General features: G+C 45.7%; 1 protein-coding gene and 1 pseudogene across 1 annotated transcript; one reads left to right on the plus strand and one right to left on the minus strand.

Annotated features, from left to right (window-relative positions):
- Positions 1-5,353: 5,353 nt before the first annotated feature.
- LOC125511692 lies at positions 5,354-15,918 on the plus strand (annotated as a pseudogene).
- Positions 15,919-16,268: 350 nt separating this feature from the next.
- LOC125511693 (transmembrane and coiled-coil domain-containing protein 4-like) lies at positions 16,269-20,347 on the minus strand. The gene is made up of 15 exons (XM_048677132.1): positions 19,934-20,347; positions 19,747-19,828; positions 19,113-19,547; positions 18,782-18,947; positions 18,549-18,701; positions 18,147-18,244; positions 17,941-18,032; positions 17,744-17,814; positions 17,531-17,666; positions 17,263-17,322; positions 17,097-17,179; positions 16,940-17,016; positions 16,763-16,833; positions 16,594-16,651; positions 16,269-16,512 (listed from the first exon to the last, which is right to left on the minus strand). The coding sequence occupies exons 1-15, from the start codon at positions 20,194-20,196 to the stop codon at positions 16,384-16,386; spliced, it is 1,974 nt and encodes a 657-aa protein (XP_048533089.1). The 5' UTR covers positions 20,197-20,347; the 3' UTR covers positions 16,269-16,383.
- Between the last annotated feature and the right edge of the window lie 25 nt (positions 20,348-20,372).

Raw genomic sequence — 20,372 nt, forward strand, 5'->3', positions numbered from 1 at the left:
CTTGCATCCGTTCTACACAACAAAATTTGAAGTTAGCACAACTAGTTAAATCTAGAGCACAAATCGAAGCTAAAAAAAGCGCATACCCCATCGTTTAAGCACTTGATGAACACCCATCCGGGATGTTCCGGCGTTGTAGACACGCGGCGCACGACCATCCTTGGGCAGTGGTCGCACTTAATGAGTGGCAACGATGCGCCGGCGAGCTTTTGGGCAAGCACCGAGCCCGGCCGACCGTCATTCATGTACCTGCCGGTGGACCACCGACGGTGCAGATCCGAGCGGCTAGACGAGGAGCCACTGCCTGCATGTGGCCTTGCGGCCCTTCCAGGGCCTTCTGGCGAGGTGCCCGGCCAGTCCATGCCGCGGCCCGGCCTCCCACAGCCGGCCGAGCTCAAGACCGACCGGATCCGCCCCAAAACCGGCCGGCGGGTGCGCAAACCAGGTGGCCGTGGTCGCGTCCGAGCCCGGCGCCGAGGGGAAAGGGTTGGGCGAGCTCGCGTCCGAACTGCACGGCTGCAATGGCAGCGACGGCGGCGGCGGCAGCGACGGGAAGAGTGGGGAAGAGTGGAGGGGGTGCGGCCGGAGGGAGGGGGGCGGATAGAAAAAGGCCCGTCTTGTGCCACCGAAGGGCGGGTCAGGGGAGGACACGCGCAGACGACCCGCGTGTCTGCGTGGTGTCCGTTTCACCCCAAAAGCGGCGCAAGTTTGGGCCGGAAATGGGTCGAAAGCAGACACAAAGCGGACAAAAGTCTGTTTGCTCCCGCGCGCTGGACCGCCTTTTTGTCCCTTTTACCCCAAACGGACGGGGCCGGACAGAATAGGGTCACGCGGTGGAGTTGGCCTTACCCCTGCAGGAGGTCTTTATTTCGCCCCACTGACCTCCAAAACACTTATTTCGTCGGCCGACCATTCCCTCCTCCCCCAATTCCCGTATGGCTGAAAGGCGCCTCACTTGCGCGTCGCAGCGCCGCCCACGAAGACATCTTTGACCTACGCCGATGTCTCAACCAGGCGAGCCGGCGTACGATGATGCGAATAAGAAGATGATCCACGACCAAGGAGGGGCGGAGTCTGCTTTGAGGACGTACACGTGGATGACTCGAGGCCAAAGATAGGTATTGCGTGCGTGCGTGCGTGCGTGGACAGAGAATCTACGAGGATGGCAGGATGAGAAACTAGCTATCACACATATGTTACATCACATATAAGGGAGTATTACGGGATTTAATTTCAGACAAATCTTATATGCGAACTAAAAAAGACAGAAGAAAGTATTAATCTATGTTATTACTCATTGTGGCTAGTTTAATAAATAATACTAGTACTTTCGCCACAGCCACGTGCGCGGTGATCAAGGCATGCATGGGCAAGTGGCTGATGGAGACATGACCGGTCAAAGGCATCCTTGGCGTACAGCGGCTTCGCATGTAGGTTTCGGTTCGGCACATGGTTTGAAATGGTTGACGCCCTCTCACACGTGTAATTAAGGGTAGTTTTTTTGGGCGGTTCTATCAGAATTGTCCCTTTCTTCAGCTTCTCTCAGAATCATTATTTCATATATTTTTTACAATTCTAACTAATTAGACTTTAATTAGATAGAATTGTAAAAAAAATATGAAGTGACGATTATAGGAAAAGCTGCAGAGAGGGGCGATTCTGGAAGAATCGCCGAAAAAAACTGGCCCTAAGTAGCATTAGAAACTGTTGGCCGGGCTTCCCTCTTTTCTTTTTGTTGCTGGCGCTAACCAGTTGTAGTGCGATTGGTTTCTGCCAGGAAAAAAAAAGGGCAAGTACTAGCAGGTTGTGACACTCACTCATCTCGCGAGTGCATCAGCGAATTACTTGGCGGTTTTCTCGCTCGTCTCCCTCTACACGTACACGTCTTAATCAAATAAATAAAAAGATAGAAGATGGAATGGAATGTAAGGAAGAATCTCCTGACCGGGGAGGGGGTGTGGGTAGCAGCCGGTGGTCAAAGCCACCGCCTCCGATCCGATCCGATCCGACCACAATGCTCGCCACGCCACGCCACGTCACGTGAAGCACGCACGCACATTACATTACATTCTCCCGACACAACTCGTCACCTCCGCGGTGCAGCGGTCTCGTCCTCACTTTACCGCTCTAACTAAGCAGCAATGACCGTCCGTCGTTATCTAGATATTCATCCTTTCCCCTTTTGGGAAAAAAAGAAAAAAAAATCTAACGGTTTACATTCATAGATATTCATCCGTTCTTTACACCAACCCTCCTAGCTAAGAGTTTCTTATTTATACATTTCCTGCTCTCTTTTTCTCCCTGTTCTGGCTTGGTTGTTCCGTCTAGCCGAGCAATTCATTCCTTTTTATGAAAGAAAGATGAGGGACAACGGTTTTTGTTTTGTTTGAAGGAATGTGTTTTTTGTTCATAAGTCGAGGAATTCGGATTATATATTAACCTCATTGTCTAGCTAGGCATGCATTTTTTTTAGATCAGGGACGACATGTAGGGTTGCACTTTCTTTGGTTCAGGGGCGACACGCTTGGTTGGGTCAGACCCATGATCCGGTAGTGTTACATGTATTCTTAAACCTTGATTAATATAGGCCTACGGGATTTTGCTCAAAAAAACGTATGACATTGTTACTAATCTCCCCCCGCCCTCTCCTCTGAATTTTAGGGTGGGCCCATTTCATTTTAATTACCAATCAAAACAGCCCACCTCAACCCAGGTTCTAAATATCTAGTAAAACCTAAGGCTGGTTGTAATGGGGAGTATCATATACTAGTATCATGCATATGATACTAGTCTATGATATTACATCCGTAATGCATAGTATCATATGTTGGTATCATAGAAGACTACATTTATTGCCATGCATGACACAAAGTAGCACATCATTTAATATGATACGGTATCATGATATGATACTCAAGCCTCTCTTTCTTCATTTAATTCTATGCCGCTTCATCAAAATTGCTTAGTTGGCATGCATGATACTATCTATGATACTCCTATTACGGGCAGCCTAAGTAGTTGTAGCATTAATCTCTCACGTGTGTGCCACCAGTCATGCCATAGAAGCTGCGTAGACTTGTATTTATTAGCCGGCAAACTGTTTCCAAGGGAGGGAGGAATCCCTTGCGAACGAATCGTTCACCTTGAGAACCACTCCACGGCGAACAAACAGGCCATTTTGTTGGCCTCCTCCCAATCTCCTAGCATCTATGCCATAGTAAATTTAAAGAAAACACACATTGGCACGACCCATTTACAGAAGAAAAGAGAAAACACACATTGAAAAAAATGCATATGATTTTAAAAACACACACACATTTTTTCACACATTTTAATTCATGTGACAAGAGTTGTTTGGCAAGTTCATACATTTGCCATGAATATATAAACAACAATGCTACACCTACGTAATGCGTGTTACGTATCTTACGTATGAGCTGATTTGGCAGACTTTTATTGGCCATTAGTTGGGGACGCGGGCCCACCCTTGAAATCAGGGGGCCAGTTTGATTAGTGGGGGATGGGATTACGTAGGTTACGTAGAAGTTGTACGTAGGTGTAGCATTTATTTGAGGATTTGCCATGTAGACAGCTAAGACAGGTTTAAAAACTTGCTAGGTGGACGCGGTTGAACAAAACCCATGTGACAAATTAGAAAAAATCATATAGATTTTCCGTGTGCCGAGTTTAAACATCCATCGATTTTGCAAAACTATACATTCTTGGGCAACATTGCAAATCCTTGTGACAAATGCATAGATTTGCCATGGATGTCTTGGTGTGAAGGAATCCTTTGCCAAAAATTATATATTATTGTGCAAGATCTAGACCTGGCATGATTTAGTGGACAGTTTTAATGCATGGCAAACTAGAAATTGACATTGCCATCATTTTCGTTTTTCTTTTTGCCTATTTGGTTGAATTGTGCGGGGCGTGGGCATTGCGTGCGTGAGAGCGTGGGGACAGGGGAGAGCGGCGGGTATTTATTTGGCTTTTACGGAGGATGTACTCCTACTAGTGATGAGGGCGTGCAGGTAGCGGTAATGCGTGCGTGGTCCGATCCGTTCATTCATCCATTCATTCATTTGGAGGCCACGGAAGCGGGTATTATTCGATACGATCTATGCAAAGCTGCACTGTTCTTTGGGGGTATCCGTATGCGTATGCGTATCCGTAGGCAGCAGGGAGGCTGTCTATGCCTACTCGGCCGTAGGGCAGAGTAGGGTACTAGTGTTGGTTGCTTTCACGCGGATTGGGTTGGGCCGGCGAATCCGGCGCACTGTAGCTGTGGTCCGGCCGTGCGTCTCCAGTACTGTGAGTGTACGTAGGAATTTTTTGTGTACGTAGGAATTGATGAGCCAAAAACAAAACAAAGCAGCAGCTTCTTCCTCGTTCGCTCGTGGATTTCTTTACCCGACTCCCACCACACGCAGGAGCGTACCCATGACGGTGGACTCTCATCTCCGCCGTACTCTACTCCGCGTGGTGAGTAGAGTACGTGACTGTGAAGCGTCGTGCATCACAAAGGAAGCCCACGCGAAGCACGCCACTTGTTGATCCGGCAGTGAAAGTATATAGTATTATATTCAAAGATGGCCGAACCTGTCTTATTTGCGTATTAGTTTGTATGATTGTGCGGGGCGTGGGTATTGCGTGTGGAGTGGACGTCGCCGTGCAGTGCCGTCACACCTACGGAGTACTGTACATCACGTACGAATTGTTGATGAAAGAAAAACAAAAAAGCGCACGACTACAGTAGCATACTACTAGTACTATTTTATATATTAAAGAAGAAAGAACAGACAGTGTTAGCATGAGGTGGAGCACGCACTCAACAGACAGAGACCGGGTATTCTTCCCCTTCCCTAAAAAAGTCTAGCTGGACACGAGCCATCCGATGATTTCGGGGAAGAGCCTGTGTCCATGTAGCATTACACAGTGAGTGTTGGCTGGGCCGGCCTCATGGGCCTGCCTGGTTACCTGCTCTCCCCGCCTCTAAAAACATTAAAAAAAAAGTTACACGCACACGCACACGCCTTACTAATGATAAAAAAAAAAGAATGAAGACGTGGAATGGAACGGAAGGAAGAATGGGTTGACCGGGGCGGGGAGGGGGAGGGAGCGAGGTGTGGCTAGGCAGTAGCAGGCGGTGGTCAAGGGCACCAAACGAAGGAAGGAAGGAAGGAACGATGGATGGATGGCCACGCCAGGAAGACCCATCCCAGAGAGAGACCCATCCCAGAGAGAGAGAGAGAGAGAGAGAGAGAGAGAGAGAGAGAGAGAGAGAGAGAGAGAGAGAGACCTTTTTGTGCCCAAGCCGAAAGCACCCCGCCGAATCGGCAAATTACTCCTCCCTTTGCTTGAATGCTTCCGTCCAACATTTCCTTTCCTCTCTCTCTCTCTCTCACCCGCTGGCGCTGCGGGCTTCTGCTTTGTTTACGCTAGCTTCTTCCACCTCCCCCTCTTCTTCGTTCCCCTCCCACACGCGACGCGCCTCCCCCCTGTACTGTAGCAGGTAGCAGGTAGCAGCAAGGGAAGGGAGAATAGTCCCGATTGGACCACGGGGACCGCCGATTCGCCGCCCGGGGGAGCTCAACCACGCTCCGCGCACCCCGATCCGTTCATCCATGGCCGATATACTCGACCCCCCACCCCACGACCCAGAGCCAGAGCCGCCGGGGATGGACGATTCGCACTTCCTCGGATCCATCTGCGGCATGGGCATGGGGATGGGGATGGGGGACACCGTCCTCGCACAGCCCGCCCCTGATGCTGCTCCCCCAGCTCCGGGGGGCCCCACAACAGCCCCGCCCCAGCTCCACAAGCAGCAGCCGCAGCTTGTGCCCTCGCCGCCCAAGAAGAGGGGGCGGCCGCCCAGGAGCAACGCCAACGCCAACGCCAACGCCAACGGGGGTTTGGTCGCAACCGCAACCACAACAACCCTCACCCCCGCCGCCGCCAGGCGGGCCGAGGCAAAGGCGGCTAAGAAGCGCAAGGAGGAGGAGGAGGACGAGGTCGTCTGCTTCATCTGCTTCGATGGGGGCGACCTAGTCGTCTGCGATCGGAGGTGCCCACCCACTCGCCTTCCTTCCCCCCTCTGGGAATGGATGCGTCCGATTTCTAACTGTTGCCGTGTGCGTGCGTGTGCAGGGGGTGCCCCAAGGTCTACCATCCGGCCTGCATCAAGCGGGACGACTCCTTCTTCACCTCACGCACCAAGTGGAACTGCGGTCAGTCACCCACCCACTTCTCCTTCTTCTTCATGCTCACCTAGCCACCCTAATCAATCCTGCCCTGCCATATAACATAATAATATCAACTGCTTTTTGAGTTTTCTGTCATACTCACCGCTAACCAAATTAGTTTCCCATTTTCGGTTCCTTCTGTTCCTTCCGAGAGCAGTGTGTGTAGTAACCAAATTCATAGGGGAGGAATTATTCTGGTTCCTTCTCCCGCAGCAAGCACAACTCCACTTGCGCATCATCCCTTGCTCCTCCTTCATCCTCAGCTAGCTTAAGCTTAATCGTGCCGTGTCATACTACTATTAATTCGCTTTGCACTTCTGGTTCTTCTGATAATAAGCAAATTAATCGCCCCTTTTTATTCCTTCTGTCTGTTGGAGTGTCGGGAGGGATCGAGCACGTTAATTGGGCACTTTGATTCTGTTTGTCGCGACCGACTAAGCTCATTAATTCCACGTCTTGGTTCCTTCTGTTGGGAGCGAGTATGTGTGCCAATTAATTGCTTGGAATTTTTTTGTCGCGACCAAGCAAATTCATTGGTGGGAATTTTTTTTGTCACGAGCAACCAAATTCATTGGAAACTGTTTGTCGCAAGTAAGCAAATTCACCAAGGCAAAATAGATACACGTGTCTACTGCCTACCGTCTACTATGACTTGTCTTCAAAAGGAGCGTGCATTTTCATACTTTTTGATCTGCACCTTGAGAGCCCAAAGTCTATTTGATACTCCCTCTGTAAACTAATATAAGAGTGTTTAGATTACTATTTCAGTGATCTAAACGCTCTTATATTAGTTTACAGTGGGAGTATTTTATAAACCAAGTGTAGAGCCCAGTTTACTTTTCCTGTACTCTTATTGTATTACCGGCACCGCCAACGAGTATACTACTAGTGATAATTGTTCATTCAAATTAATTAGCATCGAGATTTTGCAATTCAACTACTTATCAAAGGAATCTCCACCTTGCTTGGGCTGTGTTTACCTCCCAAGTCCAGCTGTTTACCTACACCTGCTGGCTGATGATGTCTCTGTTGACATTTTGTATATCAGGTTGGCACATATGCAGCAGCTGTGAAAAGGCGGGGCACTATATGTGTTATACTTGTACATTCTCTGCCTGCAAAGTATGCGTCAAACACGGCAAGTTCTTCGCTGTCAGGGGGGCCAAGGGCTTCTGTGATACATGCTTTGGGACTATATTGTTGATAGAAACGAAAGATGAAGGCGATGATACAAAGGTGATTACCCTCCATCAATCTCAAAACTCTCCATTTCATTCTGCAATATCTAAATAGTTTTGTTTCATTTCAATTTTGGGATTCGGGTCCTTTCTGCCAACTTTAAAGAGTAATTCCTCCTTTTGGGATACCGAATTCACGAAACAACTTCGGTGATCTGCCTTGTTTGTATGGCATGCTTTTGTAGGGCCTAATTGAGTTCATCCTTGCACACGTTTTCTATATATGTCTTTCCATTTCATGTTCTTGCATCTCAGCATTCCATAAAATTGTAACTCTACACCCCAAATTCTTCATTACGTTTTTCCAATTTTAATGATCATGTCACTCCAAGTGGCTGTACGGAAACATAATCGCTTGGAGATGCATAATTGAGATTGGACAAGCAGTGTTTACCCTGATTCGAAATTGGTCAATGCATAACGTAACTATCTCGAGTACCTTGTTTCCAAATGGAAATATCTTAATGAAAGCAGAAATTTGCATTGTCAAGCAAAGGCCTTCAAGTGTTGGTGCTCAATGATCTCATGTGCAGGCCTCATTACGCTTCTTAGTGAAATATAGCAGCCATGACCAAACTGCTAGTTGGTGCCCTTCCCTTTTGGGTTTCATTGATTGCTTATATTCTTCAAGCGTCTCTTCCTTTTTCATGTGTTCTTTTTTGATTGCAGGTTAGGGTTGATTTCGATGATCGATTCACCTGGGAATACCTGTTCAAGCTATATTGGTCGGATCTGAAAGGGAAGCTTTCATTAACAATGGAAGAACTAACCAGTGCAAAGAGCAGATGGAGTGCTCCTATTGCTTATGCTAGGAAAGAAAAAGATGAATCATCTGATGACTTATATGACGCTAATTATGATGATGGTGCTGGAAAACGAAGGCGTGCTAACCCTTCAAGGAAAAGGGGTAAAAAACGTCAAAACCCACAGTCTGCTTGTAGCGTTACTGTCGAAGATGTCAAAGTTGCAACTGGAAATGCTGAAAAGCTGCCCAAGAAGGAACCAAGTGACGGGGTTTCTTTGCCGCTGAATACAAAATGGGCTTCACCAGAGCTACTGGAGTTTGTGGGCCACACGAGAGATGGTGACCAATCTTTTATTTCCCAGTTTGATGTGCAGGCTCTTTTGCTTGACTATATAAAAAAGAATGACCTCCGTGATCCTCGGAGGAAAAGTCAAGTTATTTGTGATTCAAGACTTCAACGCTTGTTCAAAAAAACACATGTTGCTCATTTCGAGATGTTGAGGCTTTTGGAAATGCACTGTCCTGTTAGTGATGCTTCAACGGTAAATAATGGCAACCGTGGAGACATCAATCTTAATTCAGCTCAGATAGATGCCACTGGATATGGTGAAGTGGCAGACAAACTGTATCCTGATAGGAAGAAGCGGATGCATAGAAAGATGGAAAGAGAATCACTGTCTAATCTCAATGATTATGCAGCAATTGACATGCACAATATAAGTTTAATCTATCTACGCCGTAGTTTGATGGAAGATCTTATTGATGATCCCACGTTCTCAGACAAAGTTTCTGGTGGTTTTGTGAGGATAAAAATTACCGATGTTGGACAGAAGCAAGATATGTATCGTCTAGTGAAAGTAGTTGGTAAGATGTTCAATTCTTTTAACTGATACTACCTCCATCCGGAAAAATACTTCTACTTGTGCCCATCCGGGAATAGGCTGCACTTTAGAAAGCATGTGGTCAAACTTTTCTAACTCTTGTCTTCCCAGAAAAGCTTCTCTAACTTTGACTAGGAATGTATAAATGAATCTGGAAAAATAGCATCATTGAATGTGTCAATAGTAATATTTGTTTTGTAGTATCATAAACCAGATTTTGTTTGTTTGTGTAGGGACACATAAGGTTGCAGAAAAATACAACATCGGGAAGAAAAAGACAAATTTTGCACTTGAGATATTAAATCTGAAGAAAAAGGAGATTATCACGATGGATACAATATCAAATCAAGACTTTACACAGGTCATCTCTCTCTCTCTCTCTCTCATTTTTGTAATCTATATTTAAATATGAGTGGAATATCATTAGTAATTTTATGAGTTCACAAAGTGTATTGTCGCAGTTAATCTGACTGGTCTTTCTTCTAGTTTGGGTCATTGTGGACTTGATGACACAAGTTCACTATCATTCGTAGCTAAGTATATAATGGTCTTACTTTTAAGTGTTGTCAAGTGATGAGATCTTTAGACATGGGGGAATGTTCCTGCTCTTGGCATTTGACATAGGACTTTTGTGTTACATGCATCTATTCTTGTTTCTATGTGTGAAATTCTCTCAGACTAGATGAATGTTCTGGTTCAGTGGATTATAGTTGTGCCTCTAATTGAACGGGCATTGCTCCTTTCACCTCCTTTTCTGGCTCATCGAATTATCATTTATCAATGGGTAAATATGCGCACCCATTATTTTTGGCAAGAACCTTGAGTACCTATATGTATAATTCACATATAGAACAATGTACATCAAATAAATTAGAAAGATCAAGTAAAACTGCGATTTTCAGGGGACTCTGTACAACCATTGTTTGGATGCTGTCTCTGCCACTGATTATCGATATTTATGTGTAGGAGGAATGCAAACGCTTGAGGCAGAGCATGAAGTATGGTCTAATCGACCGACTAAAAGTGGTACTGCATATCATATTAACATCTGATGATCTAACTGACTTTAAGGTCTATGAAGTAAGTGTAGGTCTGATATGTTGTTTGTTGTTTTTTCAATTTAGGGAGATATTCAAGATAAAGCGACGATCTTCCAATCTGTAAGAGTGAATGATGTAAGAACAATCCTACCGAAGGAAAATCATATGTACAAGTCTCTTGATTAGCATTCTTTTTTTTTTCCAAAAGATTCTGATGTGTATTACTTCTTGAATTTTTTCTAGTGGTTGGAAAACGAAAAGCAGAGGTTAGGCTATCTTCGAGACCGTGCAAGCGAAACAGGACGCAAAAAGGAATATCCTTTTGAGCCTCGATCTTGGCTACAAATTTCTGCTTCCGCATCATTTACCTTTTTCTTGTGCACATGTTCTTTGTTGACTCGTGGTGATCTGGACTGTCTTTAGACTGAAAGTGTTATTTCTTTTAATTCTCGGACCATTTATTTTCAAACATGCCGTAAAAAGATCATAATATGTTAAATAAGTTTATATTGTGACTTGCTGATTTGTACATGCATGGATAATCATTTACTCAATGGATATTGTTCATGGCTTTGTTAGGGGGCCTTTTTTTTCTTTTTCTTTCACGGCTTTGTTGTAGTCATCTTATGTTTTTTCTAGAAATAAGGTATAGGGGTCTCAAGTTATGTTCGCTCACCCTGTTTGTACTCAAACTCCATGATAATCTAAAGTAACTCTATTTTGTCTATTTGGTGGCCCTTAACTGTATCATACACTTAGAGAGTGTGTGGAAAAGCTGCAGCTTCTCAACAATTCCGAGGAAAGAGCGCGCAGAATAAATGAAGTTCTAGAAGTGCATATTGATTCCCATATGAATCCTGATTATGAATCTTCTGAAGAAATGGATGATAAAAGAGCTGGTATTTATCTGCTTGAAATATTGGTTCTATATTTACTTGATTAATAAAGTATTAGAATGCAGTTAGCCATTTGGCATCCAATTGATAGGGATTTGCTCCTTAAATTCATGTGGTATGCCACAGTAGCTATCTATGGATGTTGCAATATTTTATTCTGTTTTTGCATTCGAGCCTTTTCTTACTGCAATATTTCATATAATATATCTGGAAAATTTCTTTCAGTTGATCTAATGCAACATTTAAATTGAACTGGCGCAACTGTCCCAATGCATCTGATTTTTGCATTAATCTAGTTTCATGTTTGATAACATCGCTTCTTGGTTATATGCAGTTGAACAGAGTGGAAGTGGCAAAAGATCAAATGGGTTATTCTCACCAATCAAAGTGCAAAATTATGCGAAAATAATGTCTGATGCTATCCGTAATCCCAAAAACCTATCAAAACAAAGTACAATACCGAAATTGGGAGCTGGAAGAAGCTCTAAGAATTCCCATTCAACAACCGGTACGGATATTCCAAAATCTGGCACCAACGTAAGCAGCAAGATGTGTGAAGCTGCACCCGTTTCATCTCCTGGAGTAACACCATCTACTGAGTTGGAGCCAGAGAAAGTCTGGCACTACAAGGATCCATCTGGAAATGTTCAGGGCCCATTTACTCTTTTGCAGCTATCTAAATGGACAGCTTACTTCCCACGTGATCTGAGAGTATGGCTCATTTTTGAGAGTGAAGAGAGATCATTGTTGCTGACAGAAGTGCTTTCAAAACAACCAAAAGATTTCGGTCAGGTTCCATCAGTTAGAAGTAGTAAAACAAAATTGGCAGGGTCTGGACAACACAGGAACAGCTCAAATGTGGATTTGAACAGCACTCCGTCCCCAGCTGGTTATAGTAGGTTTAATTCTTCTGAAACGACAGTTCAGTCTACTAAGTATTCTGTTCCAGAAAGGGTGAGTCCGCTGCACTCTTCAGATGAATTGCAACATGGTGGAGTACAGGGAAGACACTCTGCTGAATGTAACAACGGCCACAACCGGGGTGATCGGTGGAGTCCAAGCACGACGCAGACAAGTTGTAGTGGGCAGAATAATGTAGAATCTCATCGTAATCAGCATGCCTCACGGTCACAGGCTCAGCATAAAAGTAGTTTGCAAGCAGGTTGTGTAAAGGATTTGGATTCAAGGCAGGATTATTCGCACACTGTACCTACTCAACTAACCAGGAGAGATGTCCCCAGTCCTGCACTTGCTTTGAGTCCATCCGAGTCCAGAACCGCTTCAAGCCAACACGAAAGCTCTTGCTTGAGTTCAACCAATCCGGGCCTGCATGATGAACTTCATTCTTCTATTACTTCTGAAAAGACTAAGAGCTGTGCTCCTGCAACTTCTGTTGAAGACAGAGGATCTAGTTCACCGTCTGCCATGCTGGCCCACTCAGAAAGAGTTCCAGTCTGCAGTCAACAGTCGGTTCCTTCCGCGGCCATTCCTGAAATATGCAAGGTGGGGGAGGAGATGAAGAATGAGGAAAAAACACGCGAAACTGATGCATCAAATGTTTCAGTTAATCAGTCTCCTCAGTCCAAGATGTTCCCTGATTCTTCTCCTGACAACCAAGATATTGAACGTGAATACCTTAATCCAGTGCAGAAATCCGAGAGTAAGAAGGCTGATGTGGCACACTCAGAAAAAGTTCCAGTCTGCAGTCCACAGTCAGTTCCTGCCGCATCCATTCCTGAAATATGTAAGGCCGGGGAGATCAAGAATGAGGAGAAAACACGTGAAGCTGACGCATCAAATGTTTCAGTCAATCAGTCTCCTCAGTCCAAGATGTTCCCTGATTCTTCTCCTGATAACCAAGATATTGAGCATGAACGCTCTAATCCAACGCAGAAATCTGAGAGTAAGAAGGCTGATGTGGCCCAGTCAGGGTCAAAATCAGCAATACCTGAAACTTTGGATACTAAGATACCTGACCACTCTCCAGCTTCTTTTGTTTCGCCGAAATTTGATCTCCCAACTGGGGAAGTAGGTGCCACAGATTCAGTACCTAACCTGGAGAAAACAGATGTAAGTGGTGAAGATTTAAATTCTAAAAAGGAGTGTTACAGTGAGACTAGCCTTGCCATAAAGGAGAAAGTGATAGCTGATCCTGCTCCTATTGCTAAGTCAATAGACGCGTCTGATGTTCCGGAATCAGCATGTGATGTTCCAACTGGGGAAATACGAGGTGTGGATAACGTGGAGAAAACAGTTTTGAGTGGTGATGATTCAAATACTCGAAAAGAATGCTACAGCAAGAAGACTACTCTTGTCACAAGGGAGAAATCAGTAGCTGATCCTGCTTGTGCAGAGTTGATCAACACGCCCGATGTTCCGGAATCAGTATCTAATTTGGAGAAGAGAGATTCCAAGGGTCAAGATTATTCAGATATTCAAAAGGAATTGTACAATGAGTCTATTCTTGTCACGAGCAAGAAACTGTTAGCTGATTCTGCTTGTGCCGAGTCGATTAACGGGGCTGCTGTTCTGGAAAGAGACTTAATGGGTGCTGGTTCAAATAGCCAAAAAGAGCTGTACAGCAAGTCTACTCTTGTCACAAGTGAGAAAATGGTGGTTGAACCTGCCTCTTGTGCTGAGTCAGTAGGCGTGCCTAATATTTTGGGCTCAGCATCTAACCTGGAGAGAAGAGATCTAAACGATGAAGATCCAATTGTTCAAAAAGAACTGTTCAGCGAGTCTATGCTTGTCACAGGTGATAAAATGGTGGTTAAACCTGTCTCTCGCGCCGAGTCAGTAGATGTGTCTACTGTTTTGGAATCAGTATCTAACATGGAGGGAAGAGATTTAAACGTTGAAGACTCAATTGTTCAAAAAGAGCTGTTCACGGAGTCTACTCTGGTCACAAGTGATAAAATGGTGGTTGATCCTGCCTCTTGTGCTGATGTCTCTGATGTCCTGGAATCAGTATTTAACCTCGAGAAAACAGGTTTGGAAGGTGAACATTCAAATATTCAGAAGGAATTGTATGAGGAGTCTGCTCTGGTCACAAGGGAGAACATGGTGACTGATCCTGCCTCAGTACATGTGTCCGATGTCCTGGAACCAGTATTTGACTTGGAGAAGACATATTTGGGAGGTGAAGGTTCAGATATTCAAAAAGAATTGCATGAAGGGTCTACTCTTGTTACAAGAGAGTACATGGCGGTTGATCCCGTCCCTTGTGCCGAGTCGACAGATGTGTCTTTAACAGAACAAAATCGTGGAACTTTGTGCATGGATGCGCTAGCAGCAATAGAGCAATTCATGACCGCTTCACCGGAGGAAGAGCCACAATGCTCTAGCCCCATTGCGTTATCCCCATGGGGTGAATCTGGTTACTATCAAGGCGACGCTGTTGATTCTGGACTATGGGGTGTCCAAGATGACACAATCAATGAAATGTGGTCATTGCTGTCACCGACGCCTACTCCGCAAAATTTATCTGGTTAGTCAGTTTGTCGATGTTTAGCATGCTTCCATCTATTCTATATTGTTTAATTTAACCATCCATTTTCTCTCCTTTGCAGGGGTTAAATCCGAGGCGGAAGGTGGTGCCCATGTTGTCAACGCGGCAACTGTTGCTCAAGGAGAGTACGACTTTTTCCAAAGAGATCCAACACCAGGGGTGCATTGGGGACTGACTGAGCAGGTACTCCCTCTGATCCATGTTACTTGTCTTAGATTTGACACGTTTTAGTATTAGATACATCCGTGTCTATACAAATATGGATCGGAGGAAGTATGTTATATTGCAACATCTGACCAGGATTTTGCTTCCTACACGATATTCCGTATGGCATTAAAGTTTTCCGTGCTACTTCAGGTGAAACCAAAAGCAACTGCTGCATCAGCATCACCGATAGATGTGAATGTGAGCACAGGAGCATTTGGCTGGCAACCATCAGCCAGTGAGAGATCAAATGCTGCATCAGTATCATTGATAGATGTGAATGTGAGCACAGGAGCATTTGGCTGGCAACCATCAGCTGACGAGAGATCAAATGCGGGAGCCGCATGGAGCACTGGCTACAATCCAAACATGTACTCAAGCTATGGAGCAGCAGCAGGAGCAGCACCCTCTGTTAGAACCTCTCAGCAAGCAGCAGCAGCACCCTCTGTTAGAAGCTCTCAGCAAGCACCAGTGAAGCAGGAATACACCGAGTTGGACGCTGCTAATTTCAGAGGGGCCCTAAGGAATTTCGGAGCGTCCTTTGGGAACAACACCAAGAGCTGGAACGCTCCCGCTGGCAATGCCAACCGAGGCAGCCAGCGCCGCGACAGGTACTCTGAGATAAGCGAGTCTTGGCTCCTTAGCTCGAATAACAACCCTAGGAGTAGGACAGATGGATTTAGCGGTGGCGGAACATCACAGACGCCCCCGAGGGGGCATCGGTAGAGAGAGGGCGGTATGTAAATTCCACGAGAGCGGGTACCGCAGCTACCTGCACACGTCACGTCGTTTCTACAAGAGTAGAGAAATGCAAGTTTTTGAGATTCTTTGGGTCATATGTTTCCACTTTTGTATAGACTAATGAATGAATGAATCATGATGGTAGTCGAGCGTAGGAGGGATCTCCATTCAAGTGTAGTAGTAAGAGTAAGAGTACTGAGTATATATATGTATGTCTAGCATAGGAAGATGACAGAGTGTTTCCCCAAGTAGATTTGTTTTGTCTGTTGGGGGTGCATGGCAATATTCCACTGGAACTGCATGTGTACCAAAAACTATTTTCTTTCTTTCTTTCTTTCTTTCATCTTGGCCTCGATTCGCCTGATGTGTGACACCTGAAAGTAAACTGTGATGCCCGACTGAATTGCCGTCGTTTTCTTCTGATGCTGGTGCTGGTGGCAGAATGGTTCCAGTGTGTCATAATTTAGGATAGGTTCCTTGGCAGAGATTGGTTTTCGACGAACTTGTGGCTAGTAAAAATGCGATAATTGGTGAGATACCTTATGTGTTGTGTGCGAGAAAATTTTGCGTAAGATGACTCGTTTGAGCGGTTCTCATCGCACAATTTAGGGAGGTACTGCTATTCAAAGGAGTTGGTTGGTTGGTTGATGATTGTTAATATTGATTTCATTGTCGATGCTGTGCATAGTAATGCGGGTGGCGCGTCGCTGTTGTTATAGATGTTGTATTTGTAGTTGGATAACGGATCTAGTTGAGAGCAATATCTCATGTAATGCAAGAGACAAAAGCTCATTATGTTTCTATGTACAGAGTGTGCACACTTGATTTTCGTCGAACCCTGCAGTGTAGTAATTTGTATCCTTTTCTAGGCAACTGTTACACCTGCTACTTGCTAACTGCCGCTGTTAGTGGGACGAAGACAGGATAGTAGGTGTTTAGTTCCAGGTGCTTCAGGATCAGCTGCGCCGCCGACAGGTACGAAGAATGCCCATCCACAAGCTCGGTAACATCAACCTGTAAACAAATGTTCAAAAGTTATGCATACTACATATACAAGGCTAACGGAACTCGAGTAGATGCGATCCGCATGCTTACGTTTTCGACGCCAGGGATATCGACGGCCTGTATCCCAGCCAATCCTTGCGTGAGCAGGCTGCATATGAGTGAACTAGTAAGTCGAAGAAAAGATGGTGACCCTAAACTGTTCTTCTGTCGACGACCATCGAATATGAAATATCATCTCGGCTCCGCAACCCTTGTTTACCTTGCACGGAAGGTGACGCCCAGAATCCAGTCATCTTTCGAGTACACGTTCACAAACCTTGCAGCAACCATCTGCAGCAATGTCAATATGAAAATTGTGGCAACTTTTAAGATGCCTCAGTATGACACACATGCAAACTGCATGTCACAATGTTTCTGATCGCATAAAACATGGTACCTTCCTAGCGGGTTCCCATTTCTCGCCTTTGACTGAAACAGGTGCACCTAGGAGCACGACCCTCTCGACGAGTCCCTCTGCTTCCATCAAAACAAGTGAGCGAAACTGCAGCTAAGTATATAGTAGATGTGAGGAGATAACTCTACACAGATTGTACCATTGTCGCTTGACAAAGCAAGCTCCTGTAAACACTTGAATATGACACGAGCCCCTAGTGAAAACCCAACGAGGGTAACAGGCCTGGGATGATTTTTGGTATCAGATATGGGGAAAAAACTGAGAAACTAACTGCACCAAATAGAATGAGTTGCAGGTGGAATTACCTGTTCCCTTGGGACCCCTTCATAAGTACTTCAGCAAGCATTTTCCCTGCCTTGTCTGATCTGAAATATTGCAATTTATTACTAGTTAAGTAAACAGATCGCTATGATGAATAAAAAGGCAGCAATCTATGTTGAGTGTGTATGATAGCATGTTATAACATCACAATCTTACTGTTTAAGTACACAAAGAAGCTCTAAAAATCAATTATTTTTTTGGTAAAATTGGTGGGCATTGCAAGCGGTCACAGCTACTGGAATTTGCAGGTACCTGTCGATAGCAACGGACCATTTACTATCGATAAAATCCGTAGCTGCAAGCAGAGTAGCAGGCCATGCAAATGCTGCCAGAAAGCCACTTAGGACTGTTCTCATCGCGCCTTGCTTCATCAGTTCCAAAGCAAGTCCTGCATCAATAGCAATGCAGGTTAATTAAAGGTGTTTACAATTACACAAGCTAGATGTACAAATCTACAAACATTACTTGATGTCAGCCAATCTTGTATTGCTGTACTCACAGCAATTATATGCTTAGACTCCCACTGAAGAATATACCTGCCAGTTATTAGTCAACAGTAATTGTATAAGAATATTGTACTGCTATACCATTAGCTTTAAACACGTGGATGAAGTACAGAAATAATGATCTGAAAAAAGAGCAAGTCAAAAATCATTCTAGACCTTTCTAGGTTATCCTTCCATCCTTCCCAAGGTCTAATGTAGTCCTCCTCATCAAAAGCAAATCCAGAAACCAAGATGCCAACCGCAAGACGCTGAAAGGATGAATGACATTTACAGAGGCCAAATCAGTTCGATTACTATACAGATGAATGGCATTCTAGTGACATGGAATTTGGTGTAACATCCGAGAGAGTTAAAGAACTCACACCCTGATTATGGTTCTCACCAATCGGTTTGAACTCAAATTCTTTTACACTTCCAATCCTTCTGGCCATTTTGGTGCCCGTCAAGCCAGCTCCAGCAGCTAATTTACAAAGATCATTCCAAGGACATAAGTAACCAAGTAGAATATTTCTGCACTACTACATGATTATTCTCGTTGATCCATTCCATCTCCCTTTTGGGAGTTTATGAATTGCATCATCTCCTGGCAATCCATCTAATTATCTTAATTGTAAAATGTGCCGACACAAATGAGGTGTGAAATATAACTCCCATAAACAGGAAACAAAATTTTACGCGGCATAGCATGATAGCAGTATAGGATGAAGAAACAAAAACTCAAAATGACATCACCCAAATGATTTAGAAAGGACATTCAGACATACCCCCAAATGATGCAGCCACGGCCACAGAGCCAGCAACAGATCCCGCAGCAGTAGCCATAGCAGCAAATCCACTAGCTCCGATAACAGGTATAATTGTTCCTAGCGTTGGAGCAAGAGCACCAAATCCTGCAGCAATTGCTGGAGCAGCTAAACCTGTCATGTAGAAGAAGAGAATATGAACCACCCAAGATTTTTTTAGCATCTCAACAGAATTTCCAAAAAATATCTCCTACCCCCAGTAATAGCCAGTAATGCTCCTCCGGTCAATGCAGCTGCACCGATGATTCCTCCACGCTTCCATTTCGCCCATTTGCTTTTGGGTGTTGCGTTCTCTCCTGACTGTTCTTGTTCTTTTGCTGCTGCCATAGCAGAGCATGCGACCATAACCTCGATGGCTTCCTACAGTAGCAGAATGGGTGATCACAAATTATGTAACAACAGCCTGAATACACATTCATATGTTTCGGGTTCCTTTTTGTTTGATGATATCAGAATGCAGTTTCGTAACATCTTATAACATAATTATCACTGCTGAATTGAAGAAGAATGTATTATTGTACAAACCATTTTGACCCACTTCACATCAAGCCAAGTTGCCAGCAACCGAAGGGCGACCCGATGCCGGGCGTCGTAGCCCTTCCTGAAGTGAGAGGACTTCCTGTCGTCTTCCTCTTGCGATACGGGCTTATCAGCCACACAGGCAGAGAGGAGCGTAAACAGCAGCGTCATCTTCCGGTGATGGGTAGCAGGCACATCATCCAGGGACAAGTTATCGATTCCCAGCAAGTCCTCAGCAGGGAAGCCTTTCTCTGAGGATTCAGCCATGCCAGAACTAGTAGAAGCCTTTCTCTGAGGATCACCCTCTTTGGTTGTTTCATCCTTTGCAGTGTCACTGCTCAAGCTCATCACCATGGCATCAACTCCTTTGGCCAAGGCGTGTTCCTGGTCCTGGCTATCCGAAGAGCTCTCGCCGTCTTGTTGGAAGATCATCCTCAGAAACTACAAAATGGAAAATGGAAGTGGAATCAGACGAAGTGAACCACACTTTGAAACAAAACGAAAATAGCTATGTGTATTGAGTGGTTAGTCCCAATTGGATAGTAGAATCCCCAAATGTGCTCTGCACCTCACTGTCTGAAACGAAATGTAAACCCAACTAGGGTGAGTGAGGACACACGAGCGAGGCCAAGGGTCGTACCGCGCCGATGTGGTGCTTGGCCTCCGGCGACGCCGCCGTCTCCTCCAGCCCCGGCCACGCCGCCGGGTCGATCTCCAGGAACCTGAGAGGACGGCGATCCCCAACCCAAAGTGGTAAGTGAAACTGAAACGAAGCGTTTGTGCCAGAATTGGTAACCGCTGAGTCAAATGTGGGGGGCGGACCGGACCTGAAGACGGGGCGGAGGAGGCCGCGGGAGTCGTGCGTCCAGAGCGCCTTGGCGGCGGCTTCGGCGTCCTCCCCGCTGCCGCCGGTGGAGCTGCTGCTGCCGCCGCCGCTGGCGCTGCTGACGCGCTCCTCCTCGTCCGCGGCGGCGGTGGCGGGGGAGGAGCCGAGGAGGACGGACTGGTGGATCTGCGCCTGGCGGAGCGCGAGCGCCAGCAGCGCCCCCGCGGCGTAGCGCTGCGTCGGCGTCAGCAGCGCCGCCGCCATGGCTGGTGGTGCGAGGTCCGGGCTGGACGGCGCGGGCGGCGTGCGCGCAGAGCCCGAAGTCGGCAGCTTCGAGGGAGGGAGAGAGGCGACGTGGACCTGTTTTGGTTGGGCCGGACGGGACGCGTGGCCGGGGCCGGCCGGCGCCGGTGGTTTTTATACCTTGTGCCGGTCAAAAC

The sequence above is a fragment of the Triticum urartu genome, chromosome 5 (assembly GCF_003073215.2).
Source record: "Triticum urartu cultivar G1812 chromosome 5, Tu2.1, whole genome shotgun sequence".
In the NCBI taxonomy this organism is placed as follows: domain Eukaryota; kingdom Viridiplantae; phylum Streptophyta; class Magnoliopsida; order Poales; family Poaceae; genus Triticum; species Triticum urartu.